Source organism: Primulina eburnea, chromosome 13 (assembly GCF_022965805.1).
Source record: "Primulina eburnea isolate SZY01 chromosome 13, ASM2296580v1, whole genome shotgun sequence".
NCBI lineage: Eukaryota > Viridiplantae > Streptophyta > Magnoliopsida > Lamiales > Gesneriaceae > Primulina > Primulina eburnea.
Window position 1 is genome coordinate 33,188,084 of NC_133113.1, and position 25,690 is coordinate 33,213,773.

The following is a 25,690-nucleotide window of genomic DNA, read 5'->3' on the forward strand; positions in this document are numbered from 1 at the left end:
CCACCAACGATCACTAACATATGGGTGTAATAACAAATAATTTTCATTTTGAGAAATAACTATTTTTTGAAGTTTTTGCAAATTTACTTTAATTGGCTTAATAAGTTTATATGTTCTTCTCTCCATAAGAATCTTGCATCTTTTTTCAGTAGTGAACTGAAAAATTTTCTGTCTTTTGTTGTGTTCTTCATAAACATTCCAGCAAAGTTAACAACTTCTAAGAAGTTTTGAAGTTGTTTCTTCTTTTTTAGTTCATCTAGAAAATTATGTGCCTTTTCCACCACGTGTTATTGCACAAATATTCATGACTCGTTTATTTCTACTCTAAAGAATTTAATATTTCCTTGTAACAATGGCTGTCTTCAGACTATTACGGTTTTTTTACAAAATCTAGAGAAAATCTTTAAATGTTTAATAAGTATGTCTATAATTTTAGATGATACTAAAACATCATCAGTACTATAAACAAACATAAAATTAAAATATCTTTAAATATATTGTCTAACTTTATTTTAAATATTTGAGGTGCATTAGCTAAACCTATCAATAATAATTCCCAAATATAATGATCTTGCAGTATGGAGAAAGCCGTGAATTTCTTGATTTTTTCTTTCATCTATGTTTGATAAAATCCAGACTTACCATCAAATTTAAAGATCATATTTTGTGTTGCGTATACAACTAATTAAATGATATCTAATATGCATGAAATAATAATCAAACTCCATAGTTGTATTAATTTTTCTGTAATTAATCACCAACCTGAATTTTTTCTTTTTGATTTAACCACGATTTCTTATCAGGAAACATGTACTGTTGTATGATGATATTTTTGCTTTAGTTAAAACCAATGTCCAAATGTTTTTTTGATAATAACCTGCATATTCTTTTGATCAATTATATTCATTGAGATAAAATTGCAGCTAACAAACTCATATTACTTGTATTCCATAATTTTAAGGGTGGATTGATGTGGTTCATTTCCTATTTTGCCAAAGAGTCTTCATTGTAGTTGTATTTGATCATTTTCTCGGACATCTTTTAATGATATTTTTTATTCAAACTCGACATCTTTATGATAAAAAGCTATCTTGAAGAATTCTATTTTTGTGGCTGGAGATATTTATTTGCTCTTAGTTGGAACATTATTTCCCCAAACATTCTAAAATCTTTCGTTTTGTTGGTTTATAAATTTTTCTTATCATTTATGGCCCATAAAAAATCATTAAATGCAAGGGCATTTTTTAAGTGGTTAGCGAGTTCAAACAATTATTTTAGGACTAGGGAATAAATAACAACTCGTGTTTTGATCTAGAGATTTATCTCAAATTTACCAAAATAACAATAATAATATATATTGTTATAATCATTATTTTTATTGTGAATTGTTGTCAATTGCTATTGCAAATAATTTAGTCAATAATGATTAAATAGTGGATTAAAAAAAGTCATTTTTTATGCAAAAAATCAATTATTGCTCGAGCCCAATTTTTTTTAAAAAAATATTAGTTTTTTAACTGATTGTATTATATTTTACCTCATCAACTTATTATTTCCCATGAGATATTACAAGGATTGGGCATGAACATAACCATAAGAACATGATGAATCGGTGAAGATCAAGATATTATTTGATATGATTGCTGAGATAAATATATATAGTTCAATGCAATCAACTATCAACTCATATATCAAACATAATATAATATTAGTAACTACACTACATAAACTCCTTACGTTTATAATTATTTTGTTACTAATACTATAAATTTAAATATTTTTATCAACTCATTTCACGGATCAAACAATACTCAAGATAAAAAGATAAAAAAAAAACTAACATCGAGGAGTCTCAGCTTATCCGATGGAGAAACGTACTTAATTCCTTTAACATTTGTTAAACATAATATCCATATATTTTATATTTCATTTTAAATTTTACATAAAAAAACTCAATTTATATAAGTCCTAATAGTTAATATAATTAACAATATAATATATGATTCAGATGCATCACATGCTATATTTTAAAGGCAGAAACAGAAAAAACTGTTTAGAATTGCTAATCTGCCAGACAGGTAAAGACTCGTAATAATAGATCTTTTTTAAATTTGAAAGTTTGGTCTAACTATAATATAATAGACTCATATTAAGTCGATTTAATAAAATAATTTAATTTAAGTATAAAATAATATGAGTGGAAATATTTTATTTTTTTGGGATCAAACTCCAAGTTAGCGAGTCTATTTTTGGTTTGAAAACAACGTATGGTATGTGATTTGACAAAGTTCCTTTAAGATTCGAAATTTATTATTAATATTTGTAAATAACTATGAGTTCTTTTTTATATGGATTTATTATGCTTGGTGGTCATTTCGAGAATTTTTAAAATTCTATATAAAAATATATCGACAAAGGAAAAACGTGGAATTTGAAATAGCTAACTAAATCATCTGTCTTAATGTAAATGATGAATTTAAGTTAATTAGAATCAATTTTGCAGATACATCTAGCTATTAAAATGCAACCCTGAGTAAACTTTACAAAAACTCGGAAGTATTTGTTGAGATAATAATTATTCCATCAATCTATCATATATATTTTCTCTAATGCTAAAGGTATATCTCAACAATAAAATTTTGATATGTCGTCCGCGAAAATTCGTTAAAAATGGTTTAATTTATTAATGAACAAGATATTTTTCCTTTACTTCTTTTAACATTTCATCAGTTTTATACAAATCGTGAGCCTATGTTGGTTTAAGATAGCTTCTTTAATGATCTCTGTTAATAATTCCTATCATTTAATTTTATGAACCTGTTATCATATATAGTTATAACTGAGAAATGAGATGCGGCCTATATGATATTGTTCTAACAGTGTACGTTGGATCGAATTTTTTTTAATGGAGAAATGTGAAAAAAGTATAATATGCCTCGCAACTCATGTAACAAGAATAAATATATATTACACACATAAAAATAAATTTAAAAAAATACAATTGAGAAAATAAAGCAAAATGACACATGGTATTTCAAACTTGTAAGAAAAAGAACTTATTTTTTATCCTTATTTTTGTTTATATAAATGTTAACATATTTAATAAGTTTATTATCGTTATATGAGCCAGCTTGGATAATATCCGTATCAATAAACAATATTTGATAGATTTGGTGATATAAATTGAAAAGACAAAAAATTTTCACCTTATTGAATGAAAACCAAACATTAACAAGTTACATTACTAAAACTCAAATAAATCAATTTCTATATAAAAAAAAAAAAAAAGTACATGACTAAAACTCGAAAAGAGAAAAGTCAAATGGGGAGAACAAAATATAACTTAATATACTAATTTTTTAAAATGGGTATTACCGTATGTTTGAAATAAACTGGATTCTTTTATGATACAGTAATAGATATTTAATAGAATATTGAATTCTAAAAAAAATGAATAACCACGATTCGTGTTTCAAACCAACTCGAAACCTAGCTAAACAACCAATTTCAGAAGCTAACCTCAAGCCAACATATACTAAAAATGCAATCTTTTGTTTCTTCTTGCCACCAATCAGCACATTGTTTAGATTTTTAGAAACTGATTTGAACCAAGGAAGGGAAGCTGATTTCCTTTTGTATCTTATTTCCTTTTGTATCTAGCTTAACATTTTTTTTTATAAAAAAATCTCGATAATAAATTTTAACTATATATATATATATATAAAAGTATTAATAAATTATAATTTTTCATTCATCCTTTAATTTTTTGTGTGAACTTAATTAGAACAATTACTTGAAATCTTGAATATTACATGATCTAGCAGTGCCACAAATCTAATAAACGGACAGGAAAAGCCTCATGAGAATCAGTAAGTTATAATTTAGAATAGACAAAATTTAAGTAGGTAGTCAACCAAAAGTTTTGTTGCCACTCTACGTCATTTTTCTAAACCAATCCCAACTAGCATCTGCTTCATTAATTAAGTAAAATAACATTAGTTCGTGAATTGAAATATTTATTATTTTTTGGCTCTTAAAAAGTATATTTCATTTGTCTATTATTAGAAGAAAAAAAAAGATATCATCGGGAGGGCATGTTTGAACTTCGGATTCATTTTCCGTACAGCCTTTGGCATTTCAGTAAAAAAAAAAAGACAAATTTATAAGAGAAATATTTTAACTAATTTCCCATTTTAAAATAAAGAATAGTGAGAGGTCAACTAACTATGAATTGAATACACTAAAATTGTGTGAGTATGTTATTTCAAAGCTTATCACGCACATGATAATGTATTTAATTTATAGCCAATTAAAATAAATAATTAATTACACATCGAAACGAATTAAATAAAGAGTGGGTCTCACGTGAGACCGTCTCACGGATCATAATCTGTGAGACGGGTCAACCGTGCTCATATTCACAGTAAAAAGTAATACTTTTAGCATAAAAAATAATACTTTTTCATGGATAACCCAAATAAGAGATCCGTCTCACAAATACGACCCGTGAAACCGTCTCACACAAATTTTTGCCTTAAATAAAAGCTACCATACGTTCCTAAAATAAATAAATAATGATTAGATATAAATACGAAATTTGGAGCATTAATCTATAAATTAGTCTATTCAAACATTAATTAAGGAATAGACCCCAGAGCTTACGTACGTATATTATGCATATTATATACATGCAGAATTATCAATACTAATTAGTTTATGAAAACTTGTATCCTATAATCTATTTTAATATTAGAACCAAAAATAAATTCATAAATACGAAATCGGATTACAAATTTACAAGTTACAATAAACGTATGACGTAACACAGACACTGCTATTATATAAAGCCCCACCTCAAATCATTTAGTTTCTATTCAAACAACTCTCGAACTCCATCTCTAAGTGAAAATGCAGGTTTTCTCCATGAAGAATCCTGCCCCATTTCTACCAAGAATCCTCCTGTTCTCTCTTGTATTTCTTGTCTTCTCTGGGGGAGCTATACAGCTGCCGGAAAAGTTGACGATACCGGCACTTTTAGCGTTTGGAGACTCTATTGCGGATCAGGGCAACAACAACGAAATCAGGACAGTGGTGAAGTGCAATTTCCCACCCTACGGCAAAGACTTTCAGGCCGGGTTGCCATCGGGAAGGTTCAGCAACGGCAGGACGCCGCCGGATCTTATCGGTACGTGACTGACTATACATATGTGTGTACTGTTTTGTTTCTTGTATGTGCGATGAAGGAGATGACGTTTCATTCATGTGAATGGACTTCGATCGTCAAATTGATGCATCTTTTTATAGCTAAATAAAATTATATATTATTCAATAAAAGCAAATACCATCTATCTTAAAATCATATCGGCCAAGTTAATTAACATATGCAGGGCCAAATTAGTAGTCACTATACGTACAAATGAGACTCCTGGCCTTGCAGTCTCAGTTTGGAACCTTTTAACTGTGCGTATTAATAGAGTGGTTATGATGGGTTTTTCAATTAAATATTGAATATGACAAATATTATTAGTGGCTCTTTAGTTGTGGGTTATGTCTACTAGTTTCTTGTTAGGTGAGGGCTATGAGAAAATTTTCCATGCATGCATGCATGCTTTCGTAGATCACGAGGTTCAAATTCTTGCATTAATCTGTCACTTCTAATACTCGTCCTTTTAAAAAAGGCAAAAACTTGTGTGAGACGATCTCACGGGTCAAATTTTGTGAGACGGATCTTTATTTGGGTAATCCATGAAATAGTATTGTTTTTTATGCTAAGAGTACTACTTTTTATGGTGAATATGAGTAGGGTTGACCCGTCTCACAGATTGAGATCCGTGAGACGGTCTCACATGAGACCTACTCTTTAAAAAATGGGACGAGTAAACTTCTTTTTTTTTCTAATTAATTCGAGTCTTGAATTTTTAAATACTGTATCCTTCTGTGTGTAGCTCAAATTGTTGATAAAGGACCCTCGGTTGGAGTAACCATCCTTGTCATGTACTAATGAATATAATTAATAAACATGTGATATATATTAATTAATGTTTTAATTAAAATCTCAGCCGATGAATTGGGAATTAAGGAGCTCATTCCCGCTTATCTCGATCCGAATCTGACGGCTCACGATCTTCTCACCGGCGTTAGCTTTGCTTCCGGGGGATCCGGATACGACCCTCAAACTTCTCGAATAGTGGTACATCAAAATTCTACACACATATATGTATTGAGTATTATTTTTGTGTTTTTGTTGTGTTTAATTATGTAAATATATGGGTCTCAGTCGGTGATTCCAATGTTGGATCAATTGAACCAATTCAAGGAATACATTGGGAAACTCAAAGGGTTAGTCGGGGAAGAAGGTGCGACCAACATATTGGGCCAGGCCTTGTTTCTTTTGGTTGCGGGGTCAGATGATCTTGCAAATACCTATTTTACCTTCGGAATCCGAAAAATGCAGTATGATCTTTATTCATATGCTGATTTTATTGTGGTCTCCGCTACAAATTTTGTACAGGTATATACATATATGTGTGTGTATTCCCATTATATATATATGTATTCTTACACGATTCATAAGTTGAATTATAAGGTTCTGCTTTATATATTTACGGTAGGAATTGTACAAACTTGGGGCCAGAAGATTTGCTGTATTCGGTATTCCCCCAATTGGGTGTTTGCCACTTCAAATAACAATGGCAGGTGGATCGGCAAGATCATGTTCTGTGAGTTACAACCAAGCTGCACAATTGCTCAACTCCAAGCTTTCACCTCGACTCGATGCGCTCAATCAAGACCTGCCTCAGTCTAGGGTGGTGTACATTGACGTTTTCAGCCCCCTCTTTGATATCATCCAACACCCTCGAAATTATGGTAATGATTAATTACGACCTCTTAGATACTCATTGGATGAAAAAGTTGAAAAATAAAGCTTACATGTTTTGATAAATTATATACGTAATTTCAAAGTTTATTTTTATATTTGAGGAGAAATGACTACTATCATTCATGTTTGGATAACCGAATCACTTATTTCAGGCTTCGAAGTTAATGACAAGGGCTGTTGTGGCACGGGAAGTATTGAGGCAGTGATATTATGCAACAAATATAGTTGGACGTGTGCCGATAGCTCTAAATATGTATTTTGGGACAGTTATCACCCCACCGAGAAAGCTTACAAGATCCTCGTGCATCAACTAGTCCAAAAATATGTTGATAGTTTTGTCTGATGTGATTTGTGTTGTGTTAAAGAAATGTAGTCATGATTACAATGAAATGGTGAAGAGTATGTTTATGGTCTTGATTGGCACCAAGTCAATTTGTATTATTGAAGTGGGACTATGTCCAAATAATACATATGCTCTGTTTGACTTCGATTGATGAAACAATTCTCATGTTAAAGTTGATAAAAGAAAAAAAGTCCCGAATTTATACTCTAATGACTAATACTGTATTGTTTAAAAAATATATATTGTAGGGTATTTCCACATGATTGGGTAAGCATATATTGTAGCGTATTTCCACAATAAACATCACGAACTGCAAGTGACCAACAAGAAGAAAACTCAGCATGTTAAGAAATGACAACAATTGACAATGAATCACACCACGCAAGCATGTACGTTGGTTTCAAGAAACACATTGAATCCTTGATCATGTATACTTGTATTTTCTTGCCGATGTTGCCTTGAACCAGGGTATCCACACGGAAGTCGTCTTCTGATAACGCTTATAAGCGTCAACCCTGTTCTTCTGTTTCAGCATCCGCTCCTCCACGAGAATGGTAACATAAACCAAGCACAAGCTATTAATCAGAGCACCGAGAAACACCGAACCGCAACCCAAATTCCAAGCAAAGACCACCAGACCCCACCACCACAACTGCTCGCCGAAATAGTTAGGGTGTCGTGAGTAATACCACAAGCCTTCGTCAAGAGTGGGAACTGAAGGTTTGCTTAGCCGTTTCAGATCATTGTTTCTAGTGACAAAGTAATCGAGTTGTGTGTCAGCGTAGTATGCAATTGTAACACCGGTCAAACAAATGAATGTGGCTATGAAATCCCAAATGGTAATTTGTTTTTGCTTCACATGGATAATGTACAGAGGCATGCATATTCCCATTAGAAAAACCTGTGGCAGTAAAGCAACCGTAGTGTCATCATCCGTGGTCAGATATGTTCATGATGGGTTGAAATAAACTTCACACTTTTGGATGATAATTTCGCAATTGGCAACTTATGCGATCCAGCTAGTCTTTGCCTAGTTTTGCTTGTACAGGCATTTCATCGAACAACTTACATTACAACAATTTGCCGGCCGGTTGAAGATATCGAACGGCATAAAAACTAATAACCGATAAAAATAAATTACCTGCTGAGAAAGGTAAACCGCAAAGAAAGAAATCCACCACCAATTTCTGCCATATTGTCGGCGCATATCGCTAAATCTCCAGTCTTCCCGAGCACCCCATTGCCACTTTTCCCGGCGAAGGTAGCTGTGAGTGAGCCTCACGCTCCAAATCCAAGTCAAAACAATTACGACCCTCGACCTCCAAACGTTAAAATCCGCCAGCGGGTGAGCCGCGAAGTAATGAACTAACAATACGGGTATCACCTGTCCAATACAAGTCTATCATCTGCATCAATCCATTCAAAATTAGACGGAGAAAATGAAATGCAAATCCAATCCAATCCAATCCAACTTTAGAAAAAATACATACCCAGTGGCTTGATTGGAGAAGACCAACAAACCAGAAAAGAACGTTGACATTGAGGAAGAAGCTAATGTTGGCCAACAAGAGAGGATGGTGATAACACCAAGTCCACAGAGGAAACAAAGTATCTCCCTCCCTCGCCGACGGATGTTGGACGAGGAAGGAAACGTAGAAGACAATGGAAGGAAGAGGGGCCAAAATTGCAATTACTGCGTTGCTCCGGTTTCTGGCACTTGTCTCTGTGTTCACTGCTGCCATGTCTACTGCCATTGCATTCTACCCGACCCGCAATTTTACTCCCTTTTTTTGTTTTTTCACCAGTAGACAGGACCCGTTTTCTAAGTCCATTGTCCAGCTCAAATCGGATCATATTTGGATCCAGCATTAACAGTTGGTAAATGATAAATTTCAAATAGCTTTTAATGATTTTCACAAATTGAAAATTAAAAATATCGCACACGAAAATTGCGATCCAGATTTATTCTCGTACAAATACCCCAAATTTCTAACTTGAGTGCGAAACTGGAAGAAGAAGAATACTCGAACGCTCTTTCCAAAAATAAAAATAAAAATAAAAATAAATAAAAATACTCGAACGCTTCTGATAATAGATGTGGGTCAATTGCATTTACCAAAACCTGACGAGTATACGTACATTACTAGTGAAATTTCAAAGTTTTGCGTATGAGAACGAGGCCTGACAGATAATACTTATACATGTAGTATCATCATCTACTCAACACATTATATATATATATTGAGTGATAAATCATTCATATATCATGGTTGAATAGATAATCATAATTTATAAACTTAATACATGTATCGAATGAATACGAGCACTATCTATGTAGTAGTATGAACAAAACCGTAGAATGAGTTGTTCAATCATTGTGGATCTTCTATTGGTGAGAAAGTGAGACTCGGTATTTTCGCCGGCCGGCTTTATGGCCTTCTTGATGGCCAATCGGAATAGATCATATTGCTATTCAAGTTAAAAACTTATGATTTTTTGAATCGTGGAGATGTTAAGCATAATTGATTTTTCTTCCCAAATAAAAGAAAACGGTGTTCGACTCTGATAGGTTTATGTTACGTATCTCAAAAGGAGGGGAAGGCTGTTGTTGACATTAATGAAGGTGTGTTTTAGTAGGACTCAAGTAATTGTGACTATGGTTCGCAGTAATGAAGACCAACGTGTATTTAAAAAAATACAATAATTGAAAAATTAGTAAAACTCTGAAAAAATATATGATATGATAAAATATAAAATACATGAATCATTAAAATTAATAATTCAATATATAATGACTTCAAAAATAAATATCATATGCAACTCTATCATATATAAATATTAAAATTAGAAGTTTCAATTTTATCCATTTTATAAATAGAAAGATTCAATATGATATATAATTCCATTTAATCTTCTCTCTTTTGTTGTCCGTCAAATTCCACCGTGCCTTTCCTCATCATAGCCGCGAATTCATCGTAATTAATCCTCCCATCCTGTGTAATAATTTTCGGGATTTATTCAATATCAGTCTTTTTTCATTTAAATCCTACTTCAAGAAAATGGTATTAATATTTTGTTTAGAATTTAGTAATCATCCATTTCCATTGACGAGAAAATCTTAATTCTAAGTAAACAATTATAATATCATGTCAAATTACACCAAACTTTTTAAATATTATCATAGATGAGTAAATATTAGAAACCTCGTTCCCTAGCTCGCGTAGGCAAAAACAAGAAAAAAAGAAAAAAAGAGAGATAAATATGAATAGAAAAAAGTTGCTTACATTATCAGTATCTACATCCTTGATGATTTCATCAATTGTAGCATCATCCCCCATTCCATATTGTGTCATTGCTTGTCTAAGCTCATCTCTTGTTATAAATCTGCTTGATTCATTGACATATTTCAAGAACTTTGAATTGGATATAAGCAAGGCTAAAAAAATTATATTCAACTGGAATATAACAGACGAGAGTCCTTTCATTTTCATTTTTATTTCTATTTTGTTTTTTATGATAATATTTAAATTTTAAGTTTGAGACGATCTATTGAGATGATTTATTTTGACGAATTTAAAATCTAGAAGTTATAGGTCAGCATATGTATATTACATACCCGCTATTGTCCACATCAAAATGCTTGAACGCCTTGTACAAAATCTCTTCTTTCTCAAGTCTGTGCCTGTGCATAGTCGCAGTAATGAACTCGATGTAGTCTATAGTTCCATTCTTGTCCACATCCGCCTGGACATTCAAAATATGAGTCAAACCAGAAATCTTTTATTTAATAATGAGAGAACTGCGACCACTACCCATTAAACCATGGGCAAGCCTTGTACACGTACTGGTCCGAGAAGGTGTCGACGAAATACATTAAGGTTGCATATTTATGGATATGAAAAGCATATACAAGTACTTGTTCAACACTCAAGGTAAAATGCGATATGAAGAAATTCTTACGGCTTCCATTAGTTGTTGTGTTTCTGTTTCGCTAAGCTTGGATCCTAGCTTAGTTAAGCCAGTTCTGAGTTCTTCATATGTGATTGTACCGCTTTTGTCTGTGTCCATGTTGTTGAACGTTTGTTTCAATCCCTTGAGTTCTTCCTCAGACAGGTTTTCCGCCATCACCTTCAAGGAATTCCAAGTTTTATGATTGTGACAGCTGGTTTTAGAACTATGGTAGCTCCAAATGATGTGGTGTGGTTAATTAGGAGCCAAGGATAAAGGATTTTCATATCTAACATACAGCAGGTTCTTGAATTTTTCGACGATATTTAAGCTTCGATTCTATAACTTGATCGAAGTAAGTTGAGCTGTCTGACTCTTTCATTGCTAAATTTCTTGGTTTCTCTACGTTGTACAAAAAATGTAAAATATTGATACCTTTAGAGCAAGCTTCTTGAGTTTGTTCATATCCCGGAATTGCTTCATCCTGATCAAAACAGCACTGTCAATTGGAGTATCGGATGCTTCGCCATCTTTTTGCAGCCATGGGTGCTCTGTTTAACATACAAAAATTACATTGAATGCTCGTGTTCATCCGTGTCCATGGATGAAACCATATACATAGACCATAGTAATATCGAACAAAACATTTAAAGATTATTCTTTTTACCAATGGCCTCAGCAGCAGTAATCCTCTTTTTGGGATCTCTAGTCAGCAGTTTCTTGATGAGATCCTTTGCAGCATTGGATACAGAAGGCCAAGGAGAGCCAACAAAATCTACGTAACCATCCCTAATAGCTTCAAGTATGCCTCTCTCCGTTTCTGGCAATGTCGTTTAGACACGAATAAATCGTCGATCCCTTGACGAATAAAACACAGTTTGAATCTTGAAAAAAAAAAATTTACCAGCCCAAAAAGGAGGAAATCCACATAGAAGTATGTAAAGTATGACTCCAGCACTCCATACATCTATCTCCTTTCCATAGCTTCGTCCAAGTACCTCCGGTGCTATGTAATACGCGCTTCCGACTATGTCTCTATAGGTTCTTCCTGAAAATAATGTGCATGAAATCATGAAAATTGATAGTCACAAACTATGTTGACCCTTATCGACTCCTTAGCATTGTGATTCTGATGTTGTTCACTTTTTGTTTTCTTTTTTTTTTATGAAAAAGAAACTACCAGTTGTTACTATTCAGGTACGCTAGGTAAATATTCAGGCTAACACAAAACTTTGTGTGACATGCTCATTCAAAAAAGGTGAACGAAATCAAATTAAAGGCCCAAAGAAGAATTTGCAAGCTGCATCAGAAACCATGTGAAAAAAGAAATGAAGAGACGATGGAAGAGCAGGAAAAAATCCAAAAATTCCTCGTCAACAGGTGTAAGTAACGTTATATGTTACACTAATCAATGGATTGACATGTATCCAATTCAACATATTTAAAAAACTGTCACTCGAATAAAAACACAAAACACAACGTGTGAGTGTGACAATTAAGTACTAATGCAATAAAAATTAACAGGTAGATATTTTCCTGTAAGTGGCACATAATTTGTACAAATGTTAAGATTGGATTTTAAATATATAATGTTTTAAAAAATATGTATGAAGGAAACATTAGAAGGACAAGCAAAATTGACCGAGTTGACCGGTCTTTTTCGAGTTGACTTGGTCGTCTTCACATAAAGCAGAGTTGCACATGTTTACACTCTTTTTCTTCACTAAAAGCATAGTATGACATATTTAATTTAATTTCTAAAAGATTCATCAATTATTTATATTGATATTTTATGAGACATTATAAAGTTAATTTGAACATGAACATTGTGCGTGTGTGAATACACTTGCTAAAAGCAATTATCGTACGTGATAATTAAGTTCGAAACTTGCAAAACAAACTAGCACGAATAAACTCACATCTGCAGCAACCAATACTTACCTCCGAAGCAAATAGTTGGATGAAATTAAAACAATAAAAACACATATTTTGACGAACCAATAACTTTCATGAATGGCCGTGCAATATTTGTATCATTTAAAGTGTTGATCAATATTGCAAACTTACCTTCCTCAATGAAAACAGAAAGGCCGAAATCAGTAGCCATCAATGGAGAATCCTCATCCGTATTCACCATCAAGAAATTCTCGGGCTTAAGATCTCTATGCATCACCCCCATGAAATGGCAAACATGAACCACGTTAAGAATCTGCCTTCCAATTCTCGAGGCTTCTTTCTCGGAATAGCTCCCCTTTGCGGTAATCCTATCAAAAAGTTCACCTCCACTGCACAACTCCATAACCAGATGCAGGGTTTGTCTATCTTCATAAGCCCCCTTAAACTCCACAATATTGGGCTGTCCTGTCAAATGTTGCAGGATCAAGATCTCCCTTCTCACATCTTGTGTGTCCTTCTCGGTCACGAGTTTTCTCTTTGAAATGGACTTGCATGCGTATTTGATGCCAGTGGCCTTTTCTGTGCAGAGATAGGTGATACCGAAATGGCCTCTGCCGAGTTCTTTGTCGAGATCGTAGAGTGTGGTTATGTCTGTGTAGGGTTTGGCAAGAATGGGTCCTATATTGGAAGCTACTGGCCGTTGAGTGGAGGTGGTCGTGCTAGTAGTAGTAGTGGCGGTGATTCTTGGGGGAGGAGAAGATGGTTTTAGCGGCGGCTCATGGTTGTGCTGCGGGAGGGAATCTTGGTATTGAGGGTGAGGGGGAGTATGCGAAGGTGATGGTGATGATGATATTGGGATTTCTTTGGATTTTTTGAGTTTGGAGAAGCACGATCCCATTTGAAGATAAGGGCCGTGCTTCCTTTTTTTTGTCTCTAAATCTTGTATTTTTTGGAGAAGTGAATGAAGGGGTGGGGTGGCCGTGAAATATATATATGATGCTTATGAAGTGTAAAAGTTCGTATACGTCGGGTAAGGTCAATGATTAAGAAAACCATATAAATATTTTGTGATATAAGTTTGACCACAAATACTCCACGGAAATCATCTTACAATATAATTTTGTAAAACAGACGTTCAAACCTGATTCGACTTATTAAAATATATTAATTTTTATGTAACAAATATTTATTTTTATTATAGATATAACCCAAATTGATATATTTCAAAGATAAAGATCTACGATACATTCTCATTGAATACTTACTCAAGTTTGGCACATAATGTCCATGCTTTATAAATTGATAATTTCTTCTGTTAACTAAGATTTTATAAATATAAGTATTTAAAAAAATTTATTAAACCAATCTTTCATAAATTTTTAAAATACGAATATCACAATTTTTTGTGAGACGGTCTAAAGAATTAATTTTGTGAAACATATATCTTATTTGAAAGTAAGATTGATCTGTCTCACGGATAAAAATATGTGAGATCGTCTCATTAAAAAACATGCTAAAATAATATTATTTTCGACGTCAAATTTCTTGGATGGAAAGGAAGCGTATGGTTGTACATCTGCTTTTTTGGGTTCTTTGCTTTGGTGCCTCTCTTTCTTTTCCTTTTAATAACGAGTGATGTTTTTTTTTCTTTAAGTATGTACACGTTCATATATATTAATTATTTGATGTGTAATATTTTTTTATGCTGTCCAAGCTTATAACCGGCTTGCGCTGTACGTTTTTTGAAAGTATTTTTAAATAAATTTCCAGGTGTCATCGAACTGCTTAGAAGCTCTATTATAATTAGTTAAGTTTTTAAAACATGTCAATTTTTTTTCTGCATAAAATATCAATTATCTACAATTACCTTTATTTTTATAAGAACGCAAAATATATAACAAAAAAAAAGTCGATTAACAAAATTTCTGATAGAAAATTATTCTATATTAAAATTTAACATATATGCATACATTACGAGCTAATTAATAAAAAATCATTTCTTTAATTATTAAGAGAATACCTCGTAAAACCTAATATTGAAACTCCAATTTTAAATACAAATTATAAAATAAAATGGGGTAATTTTTAAAATTATTTCCCCTAAAATTTTCAATTAAAACGAATATTCAACTATACACATTGAATGATAAAATGAAGCAAAAATGTATAAACCTGAAACGAACCCGAATCCATAGAATAAGGTGTCATCGACTTGTAACTGCACCAAAATTTCATTTGGGTAGAAAAAGATATCGAAGTGTTTGAATTTGAAATCCTCCAAATGCAAGCACCCTGGTCCATGGAAACTTGGACTATTCTATTGTGTTGGCCCTATTCGGGGAAAGGAGCGGATTAAATGGCAAAAGGAAGAAATCCAGTATTGGATCATGGGCCAAGAAACAATGACCCCAAGATATTAAAACAGACCAAACGATCGTTAGAACCCATGAAAAATGCTTTTTCTTGTATTTCTTTGGAAATACAATTTAGTGGCACTCTGCACTTGGAGAAATAGGACAGGTGTAGCAACTCTGCCACCTGCTTCTGACGAACGACCCACATAACCGGAGCTATTCGGAAGAAACCCAGATTTCGAACATGGATTTCCTGCGGAATAACACGAGATATTTTCTGATGTTTTTTCTTGGCTCATGCTCTTTCTTTATCGAAGCTTCGGCCCAATCTTTGGTGAAGCAAGAAGGGTTTTGGTTCGGCGACCAACCCGCCAGCGCCGAATCCATCTTAATCGAAGCTTTCTTCGACCCGGTTTGCCCCGACACCAGGGATTCATGGCCACCTCTCAGAACAGCCCTAAAGCACTATGGCTCCGCCGTTGCGCTTGTTGTTTATACATTTCCGTTGCCGTAAGTTTGTTGGTCATTTGATTTTATTTCTTCTTTTTTTTTTGGAGGAGGGATTCCTTCTGGTTGCATTTTAGGAGTTAAGCCCCAACCCAGGAATATGCTGACATATGAATGCATAAAATCGTAGCATTACCCGTGACTTGTTTTTGAAGAATGAAAATGCTGGTTCAATTCAAATTTTTGAGTGGACTATGCAAATCCTTGGAGTTGGTGTTTGCAGATTCTCATGTAGACCAAAGTCGTGCAAATTGACCGTTTATCGATATATGGGCAGAATTTAAACCATGCATTAATATGTAATCAGTGAACGTGTTCGTCTTCTTGAACATGTCTGATAAAATTCTCTTATAAACTGCAGTTATCATGATAACGCCTTCGTGTCTTCCCGTGCATTGCATGTCGTCAACAAATTGAACGCCTCAGCCACATACAATGTGCTGGAAAAGCTTTTCAAGCATCAGGTTGAGTAACTTTTTATTAATTTGCCTCGCTATTTGTGTGGTTTTGATATGTAAAACTTGATATCCGATCAACGTGAATAAGAAGATTATAGTATAGTTTTTAGGTTGACCAAACTGTGATTGATCTCGATTACTCTGAATCCTGCTTACCTCAATACTCCAAGCAAATGAATCAGTTCGCTGTGAATAATTCGTGGGCTTGATAGTTAATTAAGGTCGGACGAGTTGCTTTAAACTGATCAAGAAGTCTTTCGTGATAGCTTTCAAGTGAATGCTGCAAGCATTATGGATCACCCTAAGGGGTGAGTTTTGAGAGTACTGAAATTTACATTGTTGAACAGAAAAGCTTCTATGGGGCAGCAACATTCAACACATCGAGATCAACTGTTGAAGACAAAATGGTAAAGTTGGTGGCAGATGCACTTGGAACATCGTACCACTCTTCGATCAAATCTGGCTTTACAGACCCCAAGACCGATCACACTACAAGAGTCTCTTTCAAGGTACAATTGCAAACTTGCAAAAACTTTAAGTTTAATTTGGTTATCTTCTTTTGACATTTCACTCTTTTACTAGCCTTGTTTGATTTCAGTACGGTTGCATACGAGGAGTTTATGGCACACCTTTCTTCTTCGTGAATGGATTACCCTTAACCGACGTGGGCTCGACTCTAAGCTATGAAGAGTGGAGAAGGATAATAGATCCTTTGGTGGGTAAATATGGCAGACGTATGGAGGATTCGGGTCACTCTTCCGAGTAAAAGATGTTAGAAATTTTCTCAAAAATAATGTTTCAACACATTCATAAACATGATAAATAATATGCGGAAACAAACTCAGTGTTACCTCCTGTCATTGAATAATTTGAAAGTTTTTTTTGTTCTACTCCGATTGATGTCTTCTAAGTACTCTAACACTCTTTGTAGATGATGTATTTTGTTCTTATGAGGTATGCGTTTAGAGACTTCAATTATTGCTATTTATAGGCATATCATATCATCAATAAGTGGTTGCGGGAGCTTGATTGTCAAAAGAAGAGGCGCATGCGCGTCTCAATTTTCTAAAGTTGAGGCGGCGTACACATATTTTGTCAAATGTTGTAGGCAATGATCGTCGTTATTTCTTACACGTTTATTCTTCTGATATGCGTCATTTTTTTCTTTACAAATGATGTGTGGGAATTTTTTCTCTCTTTGTATCATGTAATATTCGGTATCTTTTGATCGGATGTGGAATAAAAACTCTGCTCAAAATACTAGGAACTTTTTTTAATCTTTTAGTCCGCGAAGTGGCTATTACAACTGGATCACAAATTGATATCTCATTTAAATTTAGATTCTTTGTGACAAGAGTAATAGACCAAGTAAAAACAATAAAATATTTCTCGACCTGACCCCCTCTTAAAGTTACTCATACATGCGATATCAATATGCATCGTAATGAATTTGTTTTTAATAATAAAATTTATAAGTCAACTGTGTGCGACGGTCTCACGGATCTATTTGAACGGATATTTTTGGTCACCATGAAAAGTTCACTTTTTGCTAGATATTAATTTTATTATAATATGTAGGGTACCTGTTACAAATAATTACGGTCTCACATAACTCACTCTACATAATTACTCTATTATCATTACCATAAACGTAAATATAAAAGTTAATATAATATCAAATTTAGTATGTCAATTGTATATTATATTAATCTATTTTGGCAAATTTTCTTAAAAAGCCTAAATTATAAAACCCTTCGTACGAGGATAATTGTAATGTAATTAAGAAAAAAGACAAAAGGGACGCTTGGCTTCTAATTATGAAGGTCAACTATAACAGAATTTAGCATGCAAACATGAGGCCACGCTTTAATAGATTTTATCGTTAAAATATAGAAAGGAAGTACAAATGTGAGCTAGGGCACAGTCACTATATATAGCTGAGGAGATTGCAGTGCGGCGGTCAGCACGTGACGAAGAAACTTAGCCAGAGGAGAGGGCTTGTCTTTCGTGGAGCTTGAAAATCGTTTCCTTGCGTACATTTTTCAGGTAATTTTTTTGTATCAGATGCTGGAATGGTCCTAAATTTGGAAAGGAATCCGCAATGAATATCTAGATCTGTTTCTTTGCATCTTTTTTCTTTATTTAATTTGATTTATGTGCGAATTTGCTGTTCTTGTTTCGTCTGTTTTGTAAATTTAATATAGTATGTGAACCATTAATTATTTCGATTTTTGTCATATTTTTTTGTTAGTTGTTGAAGGGGCATGGATCGGTATCACAAGGTGGAGAAACCTAAGGTGGAGACACCGATTGATGTTAACGAGATTCGAATTACGAGCCAAGGCAGGATGCGGAGCTACATCACTTATGCCATGAGCTTGCTCCAGGTGGTGGTATTCGCGCGATACGTGTTCTTATTGTTGCAGATGTTGTCTATGTCAAAGTTACTATTTTTTTTTTAATTTTTGGTTCAGTTTGTTTGAAAGTGTGATGAATTGAACGAAGTTGGGGCCTTTGGTGACATTATTGGTGAATATAACAGCACTTGACCATCCTCGGCAATTGTTTAACTCTAAATGTTAGGGTATTATAATATTGCACGTGATCATGTATTTTTTTATATATTTTTTAAACATTTAGTTTGATGTCATGATTTTTTTACTTAGATTTCATGACTCTGTGACTTTGTTTATTATGCTGTTTTTTCTTATTGCGTTCTTTTGGGGGTTAAATGTGGATTTGGTTATTTGACAAAGTGTTTCAAAGGATTATTTTCGCATTTTTTATGCTTAGTGGATAGTCTATTGTAATTTGTTTAGAATGCATATTATTTGCCGTTTAATTGGCTTTCTTTCTTTATTTTTTGAATCCAAGGGCATTTCCTTGCTATTCCATCTCCTTCCTTAGATTTTATTTCTGGGCAAGATTATTCTTTGGGCACATGCTTACCTGTAGTGTTTATCATTCTCAAGTTATCATTTAATGCAACTTAGGAGAAGGATTCAGATGAAATAGTATTCAAGGCAATGGGCAGAGCCATCAATAAAACGGTGACAATTGTGGAGTTAATCAAGGTTGCCCTTTTCAATGACTTTATTTTGTTTCTCGGTTATCAATTATTTATGGTTGGAATGTTGATCCGAAATTACTGTGTATTGTCTGTAATTTAGAGGAGAATTGTTGGTCTGCATCAAATTACCGCTATTCAATCCACTGACATAACTGACACATGGGAACCATTGGAAGAAGGCCTCCAAACGTAAGCTTTTTCTAATTCATTGTTATACGTACCAGAAAATCTCATTAAAATGTTCTCATGTCGAGATTGCACAAATGTGACACAGTGACAGTATGACTAACCAGCCTTTGTGACATTCATTGCTCGTACTATAGGCTTGAAACCACAAGGAAAGTTTCGATGGTCACGATTACTCTCTCGAAAAAGGAGTTGGACAAGAAAAATATTGGGTAACTGGTTTAAGAATTTCCTTTTTGTAAATGTTACTGTTCTGTTTTATTTGCTGTTTCTTGTCCAGCTTTAAAATAAACTACACTCTTACTTAGACTAGCTCCTTGAATTTCTTGAGGAACAAACAATAAGTTTAATAAAAGTTATAGTTTCGCTTCTTGTTTCGTTAGTTGTAAAGCAAAAGGAGCTTCTTCCAAGTCTTTCAAGTTATGGGTATTAGTGTATTACTACATCTTAGGTCCTTTGGGTGTCGAAAGCTTTTTCAACTATTACTGTGACTTTTGTTTTGTACTTCTCACATAACTGTCGCAGTGGAAGTGGGATTATTGATTTGTTGTGATGCGCAGGTACCAACCACCCATACCAGCTGACCAGGTTAAGGTTTCAACAGAGCTCGACTATGATGGAGGAGGTGTCAAATTTATTTATATGTGCTTTTTCTTGATATTTCCGCTAGAGGACATTTGTTTTAACTAGTTTATTTAAGCAGAGGGATCACCGTCTACCCAAGGAAGAGGCAGAGTTGGTAGGGGGAGGGGGAGGGGGAGGCCTAGAGCCCCATCTGGTATAACTTCTGTTTGATCATGTATATTAGTTTAAATTATTAGAGCACTAACGCTACTTGCTTTGTATCTAGTGTTGAAAAAACGATTTGTGCTTCTGAACACTTGTTAGTTGTTACCTTTTTTTTCAAATGTATGAACAAATTTTAAATGTTCCTGGCAGTTCTTTTTGCTGTATTGTGATTGTGATGTGTGTGTGGAAAGCTTATTTCAACTCTTAGATCTTTATTTACCTATGATGATATATCTGTTGTATTGATTGCTCAGGGAATGGTTTTGCATCGTCTGAGTATGATGATGGAGGCTATGAACGGAACCGTGGATATTTTCGGGGCAGGGGACGGGGCAGAGGTTATGGTTACCGTGGCCGTGGGAGAGGAGGGTACAATGGTCCTCAGGTGGATAACCAGTATAATGCTGGAGGCTACGATCAAGAAGCTCCTCGTGGTACTATTTCTCATCTTTCTTTCAATGTTAACTGTATCATTTAGGTCCATATATCAGCAATGTTTGTCTATTTGTTGTCGCCAACGATCTAGGTGTAGGCCATAGTACCATACTTATATGTTCAAGCTTCCCACCCGGTACTGCTCCGAAATGGCTTGAGCGATTTGGTCAGCAAAGCCATTTTTTTGTTGTGGTGTTTTATGTGCCCATCTTGCTAATCCAAATCAATTAATTTATATAAAATCAAAGCTGGACTTCGATGGACCACTTTGGGAGAAGTGTGACTCTATTTTATTTTATTGTAGACATGCGCTTGATAACTTCGTGACATCTCGCTTCTCGTTGTATACAATACAAGAAATATGGGCATTTAGTTGTAAACAAACAAATGGTTTGAGTAATTTAATTTTTTAAGTCTTACTCATGCTGAACATGCTTCTGTCTTGGTCATCACAATTTGGTCTATTTCTATCTGCGCAGGGCGTGGCTGGGGGAGAGGCACTCGTGGCAGGGGTCATGGATTCCGATCTAATGGACCAATCGATGTTTCTGCTGGAGGTGCTTAATTATTCCAACGTTGTGGCTATTATGTGAGAAAATATTTACAGACGAATTATGTATCTTTGGGGTTATCAGTAGTATTAACAGTAGGATATTGTGGACTAATTTGGCAGACCGCCCTTGCCCGGTGAGCGTTTTTGTTCTCATTTTTCGACTTGGTTTCATGATTCACAGTTAGCGTATTCGAGTATAAGCTGATACATTCTTTGATTTGTATGTCTGGATAAGCTTGTTGGTTGCAGCTCTATTCGTATCACTCCCACATTGATTCTTTTTCATTCTCAATCAAAACTTGGATCGTAATAAAAGATTTTAAATCCCCCTACTAGTTATTTCAGATTTATTATTCAATTTTCTTTTCTTTTTTTCCAAATGAAAAGCGTCTTTGTTTGCTAACGAACCATTTTTATATTTAAGTTGATGGTTTGTAGTTTTATTTATTCATTAATGAATAAATAAAACTTTTATTTACATGAAACAATTTCTTCAAAAATAAAACAAAACTTAGTTTGAGAAATCTGATGCCAATAAAGGGACAACAAACATAAAATTGAAATGTTTCACGTATAAGACTGATTTGAAATTGGTACAAGAGATCAAACGAATTTTATACACATTAATGTCATTAATTCTAATAGATATTTTATAGACATCAACGTCATATATATTTGATTGATCCTATGAATAGGTTCGAAACGAAAGCTAAAAGGCTCGTAAATTAGTTAATGAACTTTATTTGTTGGACTCTATCCACCAAAGAACTTTGCTTTCCCCATAATCTATATTTAATTGCATTTTAACAAGATCCATAAGCATAGTACAAATAATCAGTTGAGTTATCATCGGTTGGTGGTCGTACTTCAGACCTAAAAGAACAAGTTTGTACGACTTTTTCATGGGTTTAATATCATTATTTCTATCTGCTCAAGTACTTAAGACATATGTCATATATATTTCCTCTAATTATAGTATAATAATAAATTCCTTTGATAAATTTCAAGATCCCTATTTGTTTACGAGAAATTAAAAAGGTGTGAAAAAATTAATTTTGTTTTGTTAGGTTTAACATGAACGGTCGTTGCTTATTTGCTTAGCAAGATCGGATAATAATTCATTCTCATACAAGAATAAGAGATTTCTAAGCAAAGAAAGCTGAACCAATTTTCCTTGGCATCGATCAATTCCATACTTACGAGTTACTCAAAATTTATAAAGATATATGATGATCAGTTGTAATTTCGTGACATATATATTAATGAATTCACATTTTCATACCCAAATTATACAAATAAAATACAAGATCGTATTAAACAAATAAACTCAAAATGGTTTTAGCCCACCAAACATGCCACCAAACAGTGGAGAGGGCAAATTTTTATTTTTATTTTTATTTTTTTATTGTACTTCATGCATGAGATATATATATATATATATATATATATATATATATATATATATATATATATATATATATATATATATATATACCATTCAATTATATCAAAGTGGTATGTCCACCAGAACAATATTAAGCTGAATTAGCTCATATACTATACATGGAGATATACAAGTTTCTGGTCTCTATTATACTCATTTCTTCAACCTTGATCACTTGTTTAAATGCACTAAGTGTGAATTACTATCACCAAACATGCCCCGAAGCCGAGTCGACAGTCGCCAAATATGTAAAGAAAGGAATGCTTAATGATAGAACAGTCTCGGCAGCTCTACTTAGGATGCATTTCCATGACTGCTTCATTAGGGTACGTACCATACACATATAAAGTTTTAGTGTTAAGTTCGATTAATGTATTATAATAATCATGAGTTCCATTAATTATTTGAAGGGTTGTGATGGTTCTGTGCTTCTGGATTCGAAGGGAGGGAACCAAGCTGAAAAGGATGGGCCGCCAAATATATCGTTGCATGCATTTTATGTAATAGATCATGCTAAGAAAGAAATAGAGGAGAAGTGCCCTGGTGTGGTCTCTTGTGCTGATATCTTGGCTCTTGCTGCTAGGGATTCTGTTGCCCTTGTAAGTGCAAATCAATTATATTTATAGTATCGATAAAAATATATTAATTATGGTAAGATTTCGGTGAATGAATATAGTTTGTGGGATTTGGAGCATTTCTTGAAAATTTATATCTTCTTTGAAGATATTTTCTTGGCCAAAAACAAATAAAAATTTAACTATTTAATTCTTTATTAGCATATGTTCCATAGATGCTATATTTGTACTGACTATTTCATGTCATGTATATATTGTTAGTCCGGAGGTCCAACTTGGGATGTACCGAATGGTAGAAAAGATGGAAGAATTTCAAAGGGAAATGACACGAGACAATTACCATTCCCAACCTTCAATATATCCCAATTGCAAGCAAAGCTTCAGCACAAAGAGGCCTTGGCGTTGATGATTTAGTAGCATTATCAGGTAATCACCTTATTATGGGATCCCATGATTCTGATTGGGGGGGGGGGGGGGGGGGGGGGGGGGGGGGCAAACTAATAATAATGAACTGTAACTTGTCTAACACAGTCCAATTTTGCATATAAGGTTAGTTGCAAATCTTACATAATGTTGCGCTCCATAATGTATTCTTTAAACTCTTCATATAATATTTCTCAATTTTTTTATGTTAGAATAAAATTGTGTTGTCCTAATTTACAACATTGTGACACACATAGTGTTGGTAAAATTGCATAACAGGAGGGCACACACTTGGTTTCTCCCACTGCTCATCTTTCCAGAACAGAATCCACAACTTCAACGCCAAACTCGAAGTCGACCCATCTTTGAATCCATCATTTGCTGCCAGTCTAAGGCAGGTTTGCCCAGCGCACAACAAGGTTAATAATGCAGGCTCTTTCTTGGACTCCACACCAACAGTATTTGACAATGCGTACTACAAATTGCTTCTTCAAGGAAAGTCCATTTTCTCCTCAGACCAAGCGCTGCTCACAACTTCAACAACCAAGGCATTGATCACCAAATATGCTTCAAATCAACAAGAATTTTTTGAGGGATTTATCAAGTCCATGATCAAAATGAGTAGCATCGAGGGTGGCGGAAATGAGATACGCCTGAACTGTAGAGTTGTCAATTGATCAAGTAGTACCGTCCTTTATAGATTGTTGATTGATTTATGTTGTTCTTTCTCTTAATTTCCGAGTTTGAGATATAGTAGTGTTTGCAGTTCAAGGTTATAAGTGGGAGTTTAGTTGGTTTCGTTTTGTCGGTCGAGTAAATTAGTGTATAAGAAAAACATGTAATCGTTGTTTTAACTGTAATGATTTTCATGTACTTAAAACACTTTATCCCAAATTAAGCATACTTAAATACTAAGCAATCAATCACGAACTGGAAAGGAATTGGTCGAATTCCATTCAACATTAAAAGTCTATTGATTTTTCCCAATACCTGAATATTTTTATAATCAAATACTGTATATCTGATTACACCCATAAATACATTTTCTTCCCCGTAAATTTTAGTCTCAACAAGGATACAAGGTCATATTGTTCATATCCAATTATGTATGTACAGACAATGAGATTCCGTTGATACAAAGGCAATCCAATAGTGCCATTGGAGCATCATGCTAATTAGAAATGTTTTCCACACGCAACTCCTCTCACCTTTCCAAAACCCAGTAGAAGAAACCTTCACCTTGATCTTATCTGCAGGTTTTGGCAAGATAATCGGCAATGTGTTCTTCTGTACCTAGATGCAATGATAATAAATAAAAAAGGAACAATTTCAACCAAAATAGTTTCATTGAATAGATCCAGTGGAATAGATACAGTGATTGTGAACACGTTAATAGCTGCATAATTAGGAATTCAAAGTAGTGGAATGTAAGATCAAAACGTCAACATGCAATACAAGAATCTTATTCTTCACATAATCGATTCGAAAAATTCGGATGTCTCAACACCAATGGAAAATTACTGAAGAATTATAATAGTTTCGGTGCAGAAATCAAACCGTTTCAGGCTCTTCATGTAAAGGAAGTGGTACAGCATACATCGTTCTAACTCTCACTGCCATTTATACAGCTTGCAAGTTTCAATGACCATAATACTGAATTGTTTTTAACTTCTTGCATCCACATAGCTGACTTACAAATTTTCAGAACATGACAGAAATAGGTCTTATCCACCAAATACAAACAATATTGTAGTAAATCCGATCATAATCTCAACAAAGAGACGTTGGTTGTCAAAAAATAAGTTAAATCAAAAGAAACAAACTTCGAA

At 33.9% G+C, this 25,690-nt stretch overlaps 6 protein-coding genes across 10 annotated transcripts; 4 read left to right on the plus strand and 2 right to left on the minus strand.

The window, feature by feature from the left end:
* Positions 1-4,885: 4,885 nt before the first annotated feature.
* Positions 4,886-7,368, plus strand: LOC140809998 (GDSL esterase/lipase EXL3-like). The gene is made up of 5 exons (XM_073167784.1): positions 4,886-5,185; positions 6,060-6,190; positions 6,278-6,511; positions 6,612-6,867; positions 7,033-7,368. The coding sequence occupies exons 1-5, from the start codon at positions 4,909-4,911 to the stop codon at positions 7,221-7,223; spliced, it is 1,089 nt and encodes a 362-aa protein (XP_073023885.1). The 5' UTR covers positions 4,886-4,908; the 3' UTR covers positions 7,224-7,368.
* A 118-nt stretch (positions 7,369-7,486) lies between these two features.
* On the minus strand, positions 7,487-9,176 carry LOC140809999 (uncharacterized protein C594.04c-like). The gene is given in 4 exon segments (XM_073167785.1): positions 7,487-8,124; positions 8,365-8,607; positions 8,609-8,629; positions 8,714-9,176. Coding segments are annotated over 4 exon segments (1,005 nt in total). The 5' UTR covers positions 8,978-9,176; the 3' UTR covers positions 7,487-7,647.
* An 889-nt stretch (positions 9,177-10,065) lies between these two features.
* Positions 10,066-14,040, minus strand: LOC140810657 (calcium-dependent protein kinase 29). Its single transcript, XM_073168520.1, has 8 exons — positions 13,239-14,040; positions 12,076-12,219; positions 11,839-11,991; positions 11,607-11,722; positions 11,184-11,351; positions 10,840-10,967; positions 10,508-10,607; positions 10,066-10,216 (listed from the first exon to the last, which is right to left on the minus strand). The coding sequence occupies exons 1-8, from the start codon at positions 13,963-13,965 to the stop codon at positions 10,130-10,132; spliced, it is 1,623 nt and encodes a 540-aa protein (XP_073024621.1). The 5' UTR covers positions 13,966-14,040; the 3' UTR covers positions 10,066-10,129.
* Positions 14,041-15,549: 1,509 nt separating this feature from the next.
* LOC140809643 (uncharacterized) lies at positions 15,550-17,356 on the plus strand. Its single transcript, XM_073167330.1, has 4 exons — positions 15,550-15,931; positions 16,290-16,392; positions 16,734-16,895; positions 16,985-17,356. The coding sequence occupies exons 1-4, from the start codon at positions 15,666-15,668 to the stop codon at positions 17,150-17,152; spliced, it is 699 nt and encodes a 232-aa protein (XP_073023431.1). The 5' UTR covers positions 15,550-15,665; the 3' UTR covers positions 17,153-17,356.
* An 840-nt stretch (positions 17,357-18,196) lies between these two features.
* LOC140809842 (uncharacterized) lies at positions 18,197-21,690 on the plus strand. 5 transcript variants are annotated; one of them, XM_073167595.1, is made up of 9 exons: positions 18,197-18,432; positions 18,647-18,776; positions 19,380-19,460; positions 19,557-19,645; positions 19,780-19,854; positions 20,203-20,267; positions 20,346-20,420; positions 20,686-20,865; positions 21,346-21,690. In XM_073167595.1, the coding sequence occupies exons 2-9, from the start codon at positions 18,651-18,653 to the stop codon at positions 21,429-21,431; spliced, it is 777 nt and encodes a 258-aa protein (XP_073023696.1). In that variant the 5' UTR covers positions 18,197-18,432; positions 18,647-18,650; the 3' UTR covers positions 21,432-21,690. The 5 variants fall into 5 exon arrangements, with proteins under 5 accessions (XP_073023696.1, XP_073023698.1, XP_073023699.1 ...); XM_073167597.1 differs by having other exon boundaries at positions 18,647-18,773; XM_073167593.1 differs by having other exon boundaries at positions 18,241-18,432; positions 18,638-18,776.
* A 1,255-nt stretch (positions 21,691-22,945) lies between these two features.
* Positions 22,946-24,743, plus strand: LOC140809505 (peroxidase 64-like). Its single transcript, XM_073167160.1, is given in 5 exon segments — positions 22,946-23,189; positions 23,274-23,462; positions 23,700-23,819; positions 23,822-23,864; positions 24,141-24,743. Coding segments are annotated over 5 exon segments (957 nt in total). The 5' UTR covers positions 22,946-22,982; the 3' UTR covers positions 24,539-24,743.
* Positions 24,744-25,690: the final 947 nt, after the last annotated feature.

Coding starts and splice junctions, on each gene's coding strand:
- LOC140809842 (XM_073167595.1), top strand. CDS start 18,651: ATGGATCGGTATCACAAGGTGGAGAAACCTAAGGTGGAGACACCGATT. Junction 19,461..19,556: donor CAATTGTGGAGTTAATCAAG/GTTGCCCTTTTC, acceptor TCTGTAATTTAG/AGGAGAATTGTTGGTCTGCA. Junction 19,646..19,779: donor TTGGAAGAAGGCCTCCAAAC/GTAAGCTTTTTC, acceptor CTCGTACTATAG/GCTTGAAACCACAAGGAAAG.
- LOC140809998 (XM_073167784.1), top strand. CDS start 4,909: ATGCAGGTTTTCTCCATGAAGAATCCTGCCCCATTTCTACCAAGAATC. Junction 5,186..6,059: donor GACGCCGCCGGATCTTATCG/GTACGTGACTGA, acceptor TTAAAATCTCAG/CCGATGAATTGGGAATTAAG. Junction 6,191..6,277: donor CTCAAACTTCTCGAATAGTG/GTACATCAAAAT, acceptor TATGGGTCTCAG/TCGGTGATTCCAATGTTGGA.
- LOC140809643 (XM_073167330.1), top strand. CDS start 15,666: ATGGATTTCCTGCGGAATAACACGAGATATTTTCTGATGTTTTTTCTT. Junction 15,932..16,289: donor GTTTATACATTTCCGTTGCC/GTAAGTTTGTTG, acceptor TATAAACTGCAG/TTATCATGATAACGCCTTCG. Junction 16,896..16,984: donor CTACAAGAGTCTCTTTCAAG/GTACAATTGCAA, acceptor GTTTGATTTCAG/TACGGTTGCATACGAGGAGT.
- LOC140810657 (XM_073168520.1), bottom strand. CDS start 13,965: ATGGGATCGTGCTTCTCCAAACTCAAAAAATCCAAAGAAATCCCAATA. Junction 10,608..10,839: donor TTTGATGTGGACAATAGCGG/GTATGTAATATA, acceptor TGAATCAAGCAG/ATTTATAACAAGAGATGAGC. Junction 10,217..10,507: donor AGGATGTAGATACTGATAAT/GTAAGCAACTTT, acceptor ATTATTACACAG/GATGGGAGGATTAATTACGA.